The sequence below is a fragment of the Lampris incognitus genome, chromosome 5 (assembly GCF_029633865.1).
Source record: "Lampris incognitus isolate fLamInc1 chromosome 5, fLamInc1.hap2, whole genome shotgun sequence".
Classification (NCBI taxonomy): domain Eukaryota; kingdom Metazoa; phylum Chordata; class Actinopteri; order Lampriformes; family Lampridae; genus Lampris; species Lampris incognitus.
Window position 1 is genome coordinate 7,953,330 of NC_079215.1, and position 14,562 is coordinate 7,967,891.

At 48.9% G+C, this 14,562-nt stretch overlaps 1 protein-coding gene across 1 annotated transcript in view; it reads right to left on the bottom strand.

Moving 5' to 3' along the window:
- Positions 1 to 14,562, bottom strand: part of cacna1ab (calcium channel, voltage-dependent, P/Q type, alpha 1A subunit, b) — a 121,410-nt gene that overhangs the window by 54,424 nt on the left and 52,424 nt on the right. The window contains exons 20-25 of the mRNA XM_056279719.1: positions 8,964 to 9,598; positions 8,352 to 8,650; positions 7,813 to 7,948; positions 6,245 to 6,374; positions 5,782 to 5,841; positions 4,483 to 4,589 (exon numbers count right to left, since the gene is read on the bottom strand). Coding sequence (XP_056135694.1) covers positions 4,483 to 4,589; positions 5,782 to 5,841; positions 6,245 to 6,374; positions 7,813 to 7,948; positions 8,352 to 8,650; positions 8,964 to 9,598 — 1,367 coding nt within the window. The remainder of the gene's footprint in view (positions 1 to 4,482; positions 4,590 to 5,781; positions 5,842 to 6,244; positions 6,375 to 7,812; positions 7,949 to 8,351; positions 8,651 to 8,963; positions 9,599 to 14,562) is intronic.

Sequence of the window (14,562 nt, forward strand, 5' to 3'; positions counted from 1 at the left end):
GTTGCAAGAAACACATCACTGATCAGGTGACAGCGTCAATGCTCCCTGTGCCTTCTGTCACATTTTGTCACTGTGACATGGCTAGAGGCTAAACTCCACGACAAGAGCTGTGAGCAATGTGGTCCTTGACATCACCGTTCGGGTTCAGGTCCATGCATCCACAAAGGTAGACATGCACCTGTAGAGTTAGGGTCAAGCTCTCTGTTTCTCTCACTCTCTCACCCTTTATTTTGGGCACTTTTTCTCCGTCTTCTCTTTCGTACACACAAACACAAACTCAGTTCTTTTCAGGTGAATGTATTACTTATCTAACATATTTCCACATACCTACGCATGATAATAATAAAAAAAAATCATTCCACCTACAGCACCCTGTGCCCAACATGCCTCCTCCCCTCCCTCACGTCCAGTCGTCGTCCCACCCCCCCACCAAGGGTCAAGCAAAGGAGGTAAATTTAATACCTGCACCTCCGGGAACTTTGACACGGCCAAACTGTTATGCAAATGTGTGTGTGTGTGAGTGTGTGTGTGTGTGTGTGTGTGTGTGTGTGTGTGTGTGTGTGTATGAACAAGAGTGAGAGAGTGAGAAATCAAGAGAAGAGGTGCTGTGGCCTGATGTTGCCGGTCCCCCCGTGGCGAAGGGATTGCCTGGGCACTTGTAGGGTTAAAGGTGTCTGGGGAGCCCTCACCCACACAGACCAACCTGGACCTCCAACCAGGAAGCAAGGGGGGAGGTAGAGATGATGTGAGGGAGCAGGGTTTGGCAAAGTGGGGTGGGGGTACTGGGGTAAGTAAGCAGGCACAGTTTGAACAGCTGAGTAGGGTCCGCTGAGTGCACAATGTCATTCGGAAGGGGGTGTCATGTAAGGGTGGGGTGGTAAAGAAGAGGATGGAGGAGTGTCTGGAGGAGGCTGGTGTTGATTGGGGGTGGGTGTGTGTGGGCAGGAGGACTGGCAATGGGGTTAGGGAGCTGGTTGCACCGGTTGTTTGTAAGTCCTTACTATGTCTAGTTTTCATGTAAGTATTTACTATGTCAGAATTTACACCGCAAGAAATAAAAACGGGTTGCATGACTCCTACTAGTTATTATAAGAACTTACTTGTTACTAAATTCTTACACATCCCATCTAGGGATAGTTGTTGAAGTTAGCAGGTTTCTATCAAAACAACAGCAATAATACTAATAGACCCAACTTAAACAACAACAAATATAACATGGCCGGTTTAGACCATTTGGAACTATTGTTTGAAAATGCGGGAAAAAATTAATTGTCAGCGTGTTTTATGTGATGGCTGATTTTATTTATATGATGTGGACATCTTTGTCAGACATTGCCTCATGAAGCTGGTATGCACTTCCATATTTACATGTTTTAAACTGTTTTTAATTGGTTGACTGCTGTGATGTTTGCCTAGTAAGCAATTACAAATTACTAAGGCTTTACTAGCCAAGACATTCATTATGTTTAAATGGCGCAACCCAAATAAGTAATTTGCTAGTTTACAATTTACTATTTAATACTAAGAACACAAAAATTTACAAATGATGTAACCCTGTCCTAGGAACTAAAGGAAGCTTTGGGTGCAGTTGCAGCATCTTGAAGGAGGTGATGGTTTTTTGAAGGGGCAGGATGGTGTTAGAGGCTCGTCTTGACTGGTGCATGGAGGGAAGGGCTGTAACAGGGACCACGGGGGCGAACAGGAGTAGGGCAGGTGCGGTGGAAGGCATGTTCAAGACAGTGGGTGAGGGAGTTCTCAGTGCACATGCAGTACTTGAAGGGTAGGCTGTGAGTGGTTATGGTCTGTGGGGGCAGGTGGTAAGGGAGGGTGGGGGGGTTAGGGTGTGTGCAAGACTATGTCATGGGCGAGAAAGGGGATGCTTTAGGGAATAGGGTTTAGAAAAGATCTGAAGGAGGAGGGAAGTATCAGGATAGGCTGGTGAGCTTGTCGAAGGAAGATGTGGTGATGTGAAGGTAGTAGAGTAGATGGAAAGGGAGAGAAGAACGAGGGGGGGTACCAGAGGAATGGATATGTGACACAACCCGAGAGGAGGAAAATATGACTTACACAATAGGAAAGCTCAGTGAACAGAGAGAGTGATGTCTGAGACACGATCAGAGTCAGGATGAGTTAGTGACAGAGAATACTGAGATGAGGGAGATGCTTTACTCAGAAATGTTTGCTGGGCTTTAGTCTAGTATCCAATGGGAACTAGTAAAGGAAATAAGGATTCCTTACCAAAAAATAATGCTTTAAGGAAAACTTTGCAACTTTTTAACCTATTTTCCTATAGTTACGAGTCAAACTGAACAATAGGTAGTGCAATCTTTTGAATTCTTTCAGTATTAAGCAAGAAGCTTACCTCCCGAAGGAGGGGGTAGTGTAACGATCACAGATGCTTAGACTCACTAGCCCTTGGCTAACGGATCGGACCCTTTACTTGACTGGTTAGCGCAATCGCCCATGGTCTGGGATGACCGGGTTTGGTTCCCAGTTGCCCCCTGAATTCGCCAGCTGCTCCCTGAATTTGCTACATTGAATGTGGCGGGAATTCAGGGGGCAGCCGGGAATTGAACCTGGGTTCTCTGCACCACAGGTGACTGCGCTAACCAGTCAACTAAAGGGTCCGACCTGTTAGCCAAGGGCTAGCGAGTCTAGTCACCTGCGGTCGTTACAATAGCATCAGCCAACTGCTGCGCACCAAGCTGCATTGTTATTTTTCACTAAATAACATGCACTCAAAGAGCTCTGTTTTGGCACTTACAGGCCCAGAATGTTACAGTAGGTGTCTTAGCCAAGACAGCAATCATAGTTATATCCATCCATTATCCAAACCACTTATCCTGCTCTCAGGGTCACAGGGATGCTGGAGCCTATCCCAGCAGTCACTGGGTGGCAAGCAGGGGGACACCCCGGACAGGCCGCCAGGCCATCACAGGGCCATATTAATTGGTATCAATGCATTTTTAACCTGCAGAATAAGTTTTGTTCTGAAATCCAGCAAGGACTGAGTTTTTGCAGGAAGACGACAGTGAAAGTTCAGTTTGACATCATGAGAGAGTTGTCGATAGGTGCAAAAAATAAAATGCAAAAAAAGGTCTATTTCCCTGACTGACTGGGACTGTCTTTTCATAATGGCAGGTGTTTTCAAACACTTCTCAAAGCCATTCCGAGCCTGTAAGTAGCAAAAACAAAAAACAGCTCTTTTACTGGACATTATTTTGGAATGGATCACATTGCAGCTCAGTGCACAGCAGTCGGCGGACACTAACTTGCTCTATACTGAATCAGTTTACAAGATTTTGCTACCCATAGTTCAGTTTGACATCTAATGATATGAAAACGGGACTTTGGTTGAAAAATACCATAGTTTTTCTTTAAATATTCACTTGAAGACTACCCATAAATTGATGTTTGTTAGGAGGTTAATAATTAAAGTTCAATTAAGGCTTTTGAGTTCATAAAGGAAACCTCTTGGTAGCTGAATTCTGAGGAGACTCAGAGACCCCGTTTACACTTGGTTTTAAAATGCGATTTTTACGATCGGCTCACAAGTGGACAGCGAGACATATCGTCGTTTACGCCTGTGTCTATCATGTGTTTCCAAATGTGTCCTGCTGACCACTTGTGATCAGATTTCGTTACTCTGAAGAAGAAGAAGAAGAAGAAGAAGAAGCCTTCCTGTTACACCCTTGCTGGGGACAAATCAGGACGCATTAGCGTTTACACTACAAAAGAAGATATGTGGTCAAATGGGTCCCAGACCACCTCCGCAAGTGGTTTGAGTAACCGGTTCACAAAACGTTTTGGTGGTCGTTTACACTTGTATTCAGCGCCGTCCACTTGTGATCCGATCGCAAAAAAACACATTTTAAAACCAAGTGCAAATGGGGTCAGAGGGACCAGAAAACCCTTGTACTTTCAGAGTCAGATGAGACAAAAGGGTGTTGGTGGGGTTGATGATAAGCTGAGTCCTCCAACAGAACATTGGGCAGCATTGTTCGGATAAAAATGAACAGGTGGGAAAATGGCCAGTCATCACAACGAGCAAGGCAGGAAAAAGGGTGAGAAACCCCTGCTAACACAATGTGTGGTGTGTTGAACCGACGAGCAGAGGACTGCTGGAGAGAGGGAAAGATGGAAAATGAGAAATAACAACATGAATGACAGAGAGAGAAAGGCGAAGACGGATAAGTAGGACAGACAGAAAGCGAGAGAGAGAGAGAGACAGAAAGAGTGAGCACGAAAGAGAGAGAGACCGAAAGAGAGAGAGACAGAAAGATCAAAAGAAGGAGAAAGGAAAGCGCTTAAGCTGAGGTAGAAGGACACGGAGATAGCAAGAAAGACAGACAGGGATGATATGACATGTATCGGCAAAGTGGGGAGGAGGAATGAGGTGGAGCTTGGGGGGTTCTGTGGGGGGTGGGTGATGGAGAAGAAGAAAAAGAGGAGGAAGAGGAGCAGGAGGGAGGGGGCACTTACGTGAAGGCGAAGGCCACCAGAGCACCACTAACCACTATAAAGTCCAGAATGTTCCACAAGTCCCGGAAGTAGGAGCCTTGGTGGAGAAACAGTCCTAAGACCACCATCTGGAAAACAGGGGGATGACTTAGTGGATGACAAAACACACACACACACACACACACACACACACACACACACACACACACACACACACACACACACACACACACACACACACACACACACACACACTTGTACTTCTGTTTTTGTGAGGGCTCCTCATTGACTACATTCATTCCTTAGCCCATAATCCTAACCTAAACCCTTATAATAACCCTTACCCCATAACCCTAAAATAGAGCCTTACCCCATAACCCTTACCATAACCTTGACCCCATAACCCTTACCATAACCCTGACCCTATAACCCTTACCATAACCCTGACCCCATCACCCTTATCATAACCCTTACCTCACAACCCTTATCATAACCCTTACCCCACAACCCTTAAAGAAGTGAGGACCGACCAAAATCTCCTCACTTCGCAAAAATATCTGCACTCTGATGGTTAAAAACTCTAACTGGTCCTCACAAAGTTAGAAGTACAAGAACACACACACACACACACACACAAGTACAATTTCTCGCTCTCTGACACAAGAATTGATATACACAGCAACACACTACACACAAAAAATATACACCCTTAAACACAGAAGTGCCATCAGCAGTTCTTTTTTTTTTTTTTGAGTTTTCCTCCTTTTTCTCCCCAGTTGTACTTGGCCAATTACCCCACTCTTCTGAGCCGTCCTGGTCACTGCTCCACCCTCTCTGCTGATCCGGGGAGGGCTGCAGACTACCACATGCCTCCTCCGATACATGTGGAGTCGCCAGCCGCTTCTTTTCACCTGACAGTGAGGAGTTTCACCAGGGGGATGTTCATGTGGGAGGATCACGCTATTCCCCCCCAGTTCCCCCGCACAGGCGCCCCGAATGACCAGAGGCAGCGCTAGTGCAGCGACCAGGACACACACCCACATCCAGCTTCCCGCCCACAGACACAGCCAATTGAGTCTGTGGGGACACCCGACCAAGCTGGAGGCGACACGGGGATTTGAACCGGCGATCTCCGTGTTGGTAGGCAACAGAATAGACCGCTACGCTATCCAAACGCCCCCGCCATCAGCAGTTCTGCACACACACACACACACACACACACACACACACACACACACACACACACACACACACACACACACACACACACACACACACACACACACACACACACACACACACAGGCTGATATTTGGTTACCTTGATCAACATTTCGAATGTGAAGACACCCGTGAAAACGTAGTCAAAGTAGCGCAGCACCTGTAGGGTAACACAACACTATATAGACCCACAACACAGCAATACACAATATATCCGAGAGGGAAACAGAGAGCGAGGTGCAAGCCGGCGAGACAAACTGAATCACACACACAACGAAACACAAACAGACACAAGAGTAAAGAGAAAAGGCCACAGGAGAGAGGGATTGAAGGCAAGAAAGAAAGAAAGAAACAAGTAGGGAGATGAACAGAGACTGAGGGAAAGAGAAAAAGAAGAGGGGTAGGACAGACAGAAAACGACAGTGGGAGGAACAGACACAGGGACATAGACATGGAAAGAGATGGAGAGGGACGGGGTGAAATGGGAGTCACAGATCTGTAGGGTGAGACAAAGAGAGAGATGAACAGACACACACACACACACACACACAGTGATGCCTCACATTGTTTCGCGGTGAGTCTGGCCAGACGGGGTCCTCCGCAGCCAGAGCAATGCTGCTCATAGCGATGACAGACAGGATGCTGAACTCAAAGTACTTCAGAGTCAGGATGTAGTGACAGCACTTCCTAAACCTAGTGCACGCACACACACGGAAAAAAATACACACAATACATGAAAACTCACAAGGAGAAACAGACACAAAAAAAGAGCATAAAAAAGAAACGTATAGAAATGTGCATAGTCACAGATACACACATGCACACACACACACACCCAAAGGCACTTTTGTACTTAAACACATCCGTGTGTGTAGAGAAATGTGCACATGCAAACATTCACAAACACAAAAGCATCTGACCTACAGATCACCATCCATCCATCCATTACCCGAGCCGCTTATCCTGCTCTCAGGGTCGCGGGGATGCTGGAGCCTATCCCAGCAGTCACTGGGCGGCAGGCGGGGGAGACACCCTGGACAGGCCGCCAGGCCATCACAGGGCCCACACACACACACACACACACACACATGCATACCTAGGGGCAATCTAGTATGGCCGAGTCACCTGACCTACATGTCTTTGGACTGTGAGAGGAAACCCACGCAGACACGGGGACAACATGCAAACTCCACAGAGAGGACCACCCGGGATGACCCTCAAGGTTGGACTACCCCGGGGCTCGAACCCAGGACCTTCTTGCTGTGAGGCGACAGTGCTAACCACTGCGCCACCGTGCCGCCCTCCCAAAATATTTCCACACATGGGAAAAAAAGACACGCCGACTCCCAGTTTTCATCCCTTTTCTTGTGTTTGTGATTCTGACTTCCTGTCTCATCCCACCCTTTCCTGTGTACAAATGAAATATTCTGCATACACATTTATTTTAAAATCATTTTGAATGGTTTAATTTTTTTTTCCTTTCTTTCTTTCTTTTTTTTTTAAACCCCCCCCCCTTTTCTCCCCAATTGTACCTGGCCAATCACCCCGCTCTCTGAGTCATCCTGGTCTCTGCTCCACCCCCTCTGCCGATCCGGGGAGGGCTGCAGACTACCACATGCCCCCTCTGATACATGTAGAGTCACCAGCCACTTCTTTTCACTTGACAGTGAGGTGTTTCACCAGGGGGACACAGCGCGTCGGAGGATCACGCTATTCCCCCTCAGTTCCCCCTCCCACCCGAACAGGCGCCCTGACCGACCAGAGGAGGCACTAGTGCAGCGACCAGGACACATACCCACATCCTGCTTCCCACCCGCAGACACGGCCGATTGTGTCTGTAGGGATGCCCGACCAAGCCGCCGGAGGTAATGGAAAGAGTCATGACTCAAAACTGACATCAGTTTAGAGCCTCCGAACTGCAAAAGCGAGATCCTTCCCAAACTGGAAAGAGCGATTACAGAAGAGGGACTGACGGAGTTTGTGGAGAGAGAGAGAGAGAGAGAGAGAGAGAGAGAGAGAGAGAGAGAGAGAGAGAGAGAGAGAGAGAGAGAGAGAGAGAGAGAGAGAGAGGAGCAGGAGACTTACACACATAAAGAGAGATGAATACACACACACACACACACACACTCACGGGTTGGTGGTGGACATGATAAAGCAGGAACTGTATGGAGGCATGGGTTTTGGACCGTCCTCATCTCCATCCCCATCCTCCTCTTCCTCCTTCTTTTCCTCACACTTCTTCTGGTCTGTGTTGGCGTTCCTGTTCACTGAGACAGAAAAAAAAGAAAGAGTATAAAGACAGAGACAAGCATAAAGACAGACAGACAGTAAGAAACAGAGTGGGTCAGTTTGGAGAACAGGACTGCTGGCCAACAGTACCGGTGGCGGTCGTTGGTAACCCGGGCCTCGATCGATTCGGGATGGAAATCTGACTTGTGAGCCGCATATTTGATTTGGCAAAGATTTTATGCCAGATGCCCTTCCTGACGCAACCCTCCCCATTTATCCGGGATTGGGACCGGCACTAAGAATGCCTTGGCTTGTGCATCCTCAGTGGCTGGGGTGTGAGCTACCCTGAATGGCTATAATACCTACTGTGCTCCCTGCTAAACATAATTACCCTCCCCCCACCCCACCACTATCACTTGTACCCCCCACCCAATTCCTCACCTTGTAGGATGGCATTTGTGGATGGGTAGGGGTATATTGGGGGCATGTCCACAGCCATGTAGTCGGGCTTGGCCATGCTGGTCAAGATGAGGCTGTCCATGCTGTGGAGCAGAGCATGCGTGTCGGCCTCTCGGCGGTTCAGCAGGTTGTTGATGTGGTCTGGGTGGTCCGGTGGAAGGGTGTGCAGGTGCTCATGAGTGCCGGCCAGCTTGCTGTTGTTGCGGAAATTGTCCAGGTCCTCATTGTGCTGCTGGATGGGACGCGTGGTGGAGAGGCTTGGCCCGCTGCCGTGGTGCTCTCTGTAACAGGGAGGAGGGAGATGGGGCAAATATGGAAGGATGTGGGGGAAGATACAGAGTTTACGGAAAGAAGAAAAGGAGGAACGGCAAAAGATGGGGGGAGTGAGGGAGTGAGGAATGGATAAGTGGGGAGGATGAAAAATCAAGAGATGGAGTAAAGAAGGGAGGAAGGAAGGAGACGGGGTTGATAGAGGGATAGGAAGAGACAATGAAAAGAAGGGCAAAGAGAGAAAGAGGGCACAATTTGAACATTTTCACAGATGCACAAACAACGCACGCACACACACACAAGCAAAGGCCCTCTTTTGCATACCTCCTGTTGCAGTGCTGTCGGCTCCTCTCCTGGTTGCTGTGCCGATGTCTTTTGGGCTTCCTCCTTTCACACTTCTCCTCGCCCTTCTCCCTGTCTCCTTCTGTCCCCCGGGACCTGTGTCTTCTCCCCTCCTCCCCATCCCTGGCTGTCCTGCGGTGCTGCCTTGACTTCCTCTGATCCTTGCTCCCCTCCACTCCTTCACCGTTGTGGGGCGATACACTGCGTGTCTCCCTGCCCTCCCTGGAGCCCCTGTGCCGGTGCCGGTGGCCCCTGCAGCCCTGCCTCTCCTCACCCTCTGCGCCCCCGTCCACATTTCCCAAGGACGTGCAGCTGAAGCCGTGCCCCATGCAGTCCTTTCCTGGCTGCTGACCCGGCTCCCCGTCTTCTCCCCCTGGCCCGTTTGCCCTCTGGTGGTGGTGGTAGTGGTGATGGTGGTGGTGGTGATGGTAGGAGGAGTGGTGGTGGCCAAAGCGGTGGTAGTGTCCCAGGTCCTGGCGCTGGTACTCCTGGTCCAGGGGCAGCTCGCCGGGCCTGGTCTTGTTGGTGTTGTTGTTGCGGTTGTCCTGTGGGTTGACTACCAGCGGTCGGTCCAGGTGGGTCTTCATGTCTCCCCGTGCGTTTCTTGGATAGGACACCTGGAGAGGACAGATGTGGCAATTACAACAACAAAAAAACAACAACTTTTGACTTATTTGTCCCCCTCACCATACTCAGCAGCACGGTGTCTACAGTGAAAACCTACATAATTCTGGGTTCCACAATCTGGACCTTAAGGTGGGCCCCCAACATAGACACAATCATCAAAAAGGCCCAGCAGGGGACGTACTTTCTCCGCCAGCTCAAGAAATTCAACCTGCCTCAGGAACTGTTGATTCAGTCTTACACTGCAATAATCCAGTCTGTCCTTTGCACATCAATCACTGTCTGGTCTGGATCGCCCCCCAAACAGGACAGGGACAGACTACAACGGACAGTTAGGTCTGCAGAGAAAATCACTGGCGCCAACCTGTCCTCCCATTCAGGACTCTTATACACCTCCAGATTCAGGAAATGGGCAGGCAACATCACTGCAGACCCATCACACCCTGGTCACAACCTGTTCCAACTCCTCCTTTCTTGTAGGCGCTACTGAGCACTGTACCCCAAAACAACCAGATATAAAAACAGGTTCTTTCTGCGGGCTGTCATTCAAATGAACGCTTCACACTGTCAATAAACCCAACCATTTTGTATATACTGTACTGTACATTGTACATATACTGGTACGCTCTGTCATGTCCCGCTACATCAGGCATGTGTGGAAGTAACCTGCTGACATCTATTTTGGCATCTCTGGACTGCCATGGCTAGCAACACCAGCAGCCCGAATGTCATAACGGCCACCAGTTCTCTAGAGAAATTGGAGCTATGTTAACTATTACCATTTACAGTATGTACATGGGGACATTAGACCAGCTCCACTTTATTGCTTAATTGGCATGTATGGAAGTTATCTTAATCAGGCACATATGTAAATAACCTGCTAACATCTATTTCAGCATCTCTGATATATTCTCTGCACCACTGCACTTTATCACCTCGTTTCAACTGTATATAGCCAATCTTTGTGTACACATCTGAATATTGTTGTGTTGTAGTGCTGTGATTGTGCAAACCTACATGGCCAATAAAGATGATTCTAATCTGTCTGTGCAGAAAACACATCCCTTATAGTGTTAGTACAGCTCCTAACTGGATTCCCTTCACACTTGTCAGCTGTTTTCTGTTTGCTTACAACTGCTACAGGGAGTTTTTTAGTGATGATTTGTCCATCCATCCATCCATCATCCAAGCTGCTTTATCGCAATCGGGGTCGCGGGGATGCTGGAGCCTATCCCAGCAGTCCTTGGGCGGCCGGCGGAGGCACATTCTGGACAAGCCGCCAGTCAATCACAGGGCCGACATACACGCACATTCACACCTAGGGACAATTAAGTATGGCCGATTCACCTGACCTACATGTCTTTGGACTGTGGGAGGAAACCGGAGCACCCGGAGGAAACCCACACAGACACGGTTATCTGTGTCTCAGTTAAATGTTGATGCCTCTGTATGACCGACATAATCAAGAGAGACCATCAGCGAGAAGTTAAAGTGACTCCAAATGCTTGTCTGTGGGTCATATTCCCCATGAAATCCGACAAGATGGTTTATGGCATACAGACAAGACACACAGCCAATTAGAGACACACTGTCTTATCACTGTGTATCTTGTAAACGCCTGGTTATGGAAAACACCACCACATCTCTCACGCTTCTCTTCAGAACAAATACATAAACTACCAGGAGGTGAACGGAGACCTTCCAAACAATAACCGTCCCTCTGGAAAACACAACAGCTGTTGTCCACAAAAAGAAATAAAATCAACAAAGTTGAGAGTGTCCAGGTGGTCTATTCTGTTGCCTACCAATACAGGGATCACCAGTTCGATCCCTGTGTTACCTCCGGCTTGGCCGGGCGTCCCTACAGAGACAACTGGCCGTGTCTGTGGGTGGGAAGCCGGATGTGGGTATGTGTCCTGGTCGCTGCACTAGCGCCTCCCCTGGTCAGTCGGGGCGTTTGTTTGGGGGGGGGGAATGGGGGGAATAGCGTGATCCTCTCACGCGCTACGTCCCCCTGGTGAAACTCCTCACTGTCAGGTGAAAAGAAGTGGCTGGTGACTCCACATGTATGAGAGAAGACATGTGGTAGTCAGCAGCCCTCCCCGGATCAGCAGAGGGGGTGGACCGGGACGGCTTGGGAAGAGTGGGGTAATTGGCCGGACACAATTTGGGAGAAAATGGGGGGGGTTTCTAGAAAATATCACAGGTTCGGTCAGGCAGGCCAAAAAGTGACAAAGCAGTGTTCTGAGTCAGTTATAAATAACTTACAGAGACATTGCGTGCAATAGGCTCGGCTGTGCATTAGTAGTCCACCTTCTCTTCCCCACTCTCTCTCTCTCTCTTTCTCTCTCAAACACACACATGCACGCAAGCAGCTTTATCTTCAATCTGTGATTGTGGTTTTGGTCAGTGCACATGTTTTAGAGTTTTGAGGCTTCACCTATGAGTTTTTTTCCCTAAGTGGTGTCCACAGCTTTTGCTTACACTGCAAAAACTCTTTTTTTGGTCAGGTGTGTGTGTGTGTGTGTGTGTGTGTGTGTGAGAGAGAGAGAGAGAGAGAGAGAGAGACACACAGAGTTTATATCTGTAATGACAGGTTAGTAGCCTACACCTAGACGCCATTAGGCTAAGATACAAAAGGTGATGTCTTTCCTCCATGTATCCATTATCCAAGCCACTTATCCCAGTTGGGGTCGCAGGATGCTGGAGCCTATCCCAGCAGTCACTGGGCGGCAGGCGGGTTGACACCCCGGACAGGCCGCCAGTCCATCACAGGGCCGACACATTCACACCTAGGGACAACTTTAGTACGGCCGATTCACCTGACCTACCTGTCTTTGCACTGTGGCAGGAAACCCATGCACACACGGCGAGAACATGCAAACTCCACACAGAGGATAAACTTGGGATGACCCCCCAAGGTTGCACAACCCCGGGGGTCCTTCTTGCTGTGAGGCGACCGCGCCACCGTGCTGCCCCGATGCCTTTCAATCAGTGTATTATGCTGGGCAAATGGTCCAAAAACAAAATAGTGCAACACTGCTCACTTTGCTGTAGCCTAGGCTAAATCTGGAGGTTTCCGGGTCGGGTCAGGTTTGATCGGTTAATTAATGCATATTTTAGTGGATCGGGCGGTGCTGATTGGCTCTCATAATGAGTCGGGCAGGTGCGGGTATTAAAAAACCCTGATCCGCGCATCACTATTTAATAAATAATGTACTGAAAAGTACAGAAAGGACAAAAGTTCTTAGGCTCTTTAGATTGCAAGGGGCAAAATGAAAGGCTTTGTAACCACCCCTTTCTCCACCGGCTTTATAAACCTAAAGGAACACATCAGGGATTCTTTCAACCATCACTCATCTGGTGTGCTTTGGGCTTCAGACTAACTCACTGTAGGTGAGTTTCGATGGTCATAACAGCGGCTGGGGGCTATCTTCCAAAAATGGAACTGAAAGTCATTGGCGTGCCAAACTGACTTTTATGCACATTACCCGAGGCAATAAAAGTCCTTTTTACTGTTTAAGGAAAAACAGCCAATAGGTTTTCATCCTATGGTGCCATATATCGACACTACTGACAGTGTTGATATGCTATACATACATGTACCCTTCAGTGTCTGCATGAGACGTGGTGAGTGTTCCATAGGCTCTAATGTGAAACTGCCCCCCTGATGCCAAGATGGCGGCGCACTGGACGCAGCGGCTACTGCGGCTCCCTGATCAGTGCTGTTTTCTTTGCTAATTATACGTTAGTTTTAAGTTTACTTACAAGTGTAGGTCATGTGCTCTTCTACAGCCGCCTGGAACTTTTTTTTTTTTTTGCTTTTCTAAATTTATTTCTGATTTTCCCTTTTTTCTCCCAATTTAGTGGCCAATCGATCCCTATTTTAGTTCAAACACCCACCCTCGTACTGCATGCGTTTGCCAACTGCATCTCTCTGGTTGGCAGTCTCGAAGGAGACGCCTCCCCGCTTTCATGACAAAGCGAATCCAGGCCGAACCGCTGCTTTTTCCGACGCACACAGAGACGCATTCATGTGACGAACCGTCAGGAACTTTTAAATCTCAGAACGGATTACTCACTTCCCTCCACCATCACGGATAATTTCCCCATCGATATTATCCGCTCGCCGGTCTCGCAGTGGAAACGCTGCCCCCGTCGGCAACGGAAACAGAAGAGGGGGAAATGAAGCGGGCAGGTAGGTAGTGGTTAAGTGAAGGGTTGGTGAACCTAGTGTGTCTTATACAAACGTGGAAGGCGAAGTTTATATGCCGCGTTTTGTACAGATGCCGAAGGGTTAACCTCTGTGTCATATATCAACACTTTGACAGCAACCTCAATGTATGACACCGTGGGATTAGAATGGGCTCAAAAATCATACGTCAAGCAAAAATGCGTGTTTCCTTCCGCTTCCGGTGTAGGAAGATGGCGGTGTGAATTCACATTTGCAGCAGCCTCATCCAGTACCGTCCCCATGCAGTGTCTTTTCTAGGTCTGCGTCTATGTTTGTGTCTTCGTTTGATGGGTGGGAGAGCTGGCACTGGATCGGCTGGGAGAGCTTGGTCTGCTGCATTCTGTAGGCTCAGGGACCACGGCCCTGCCTGGAGCTGCCTGCGCCCAAAGAGGAAACACCGAGGGCGGTCTGACAGGATGCGGAAGCGGGGCGGGCCAAGCTAACTGCTAGCCCAGGCAGACCGGCGGTTCCGATAACACCGAGGGTGGTCTGGCAGCAGCCTCGTGTAGCGTTGACTGTTTTTTTTTTGTGTTGTCGTGTAGTGTGGGGAGGTGTGTCGAACGTGTCTGACTGGGAGAGCTGGTGTTGGATCGGCTGGGGGAGCATTGTCTGCTGTGTCCGGTGGGCCCAGGGACCACAGCCCTGCCTGGAGCTGCGCCCAAAGAGAAAACACCGAGGGCGGTCTGACAGGATGCGGAAGCGGGGCAGGCTAAGCTAACTGCT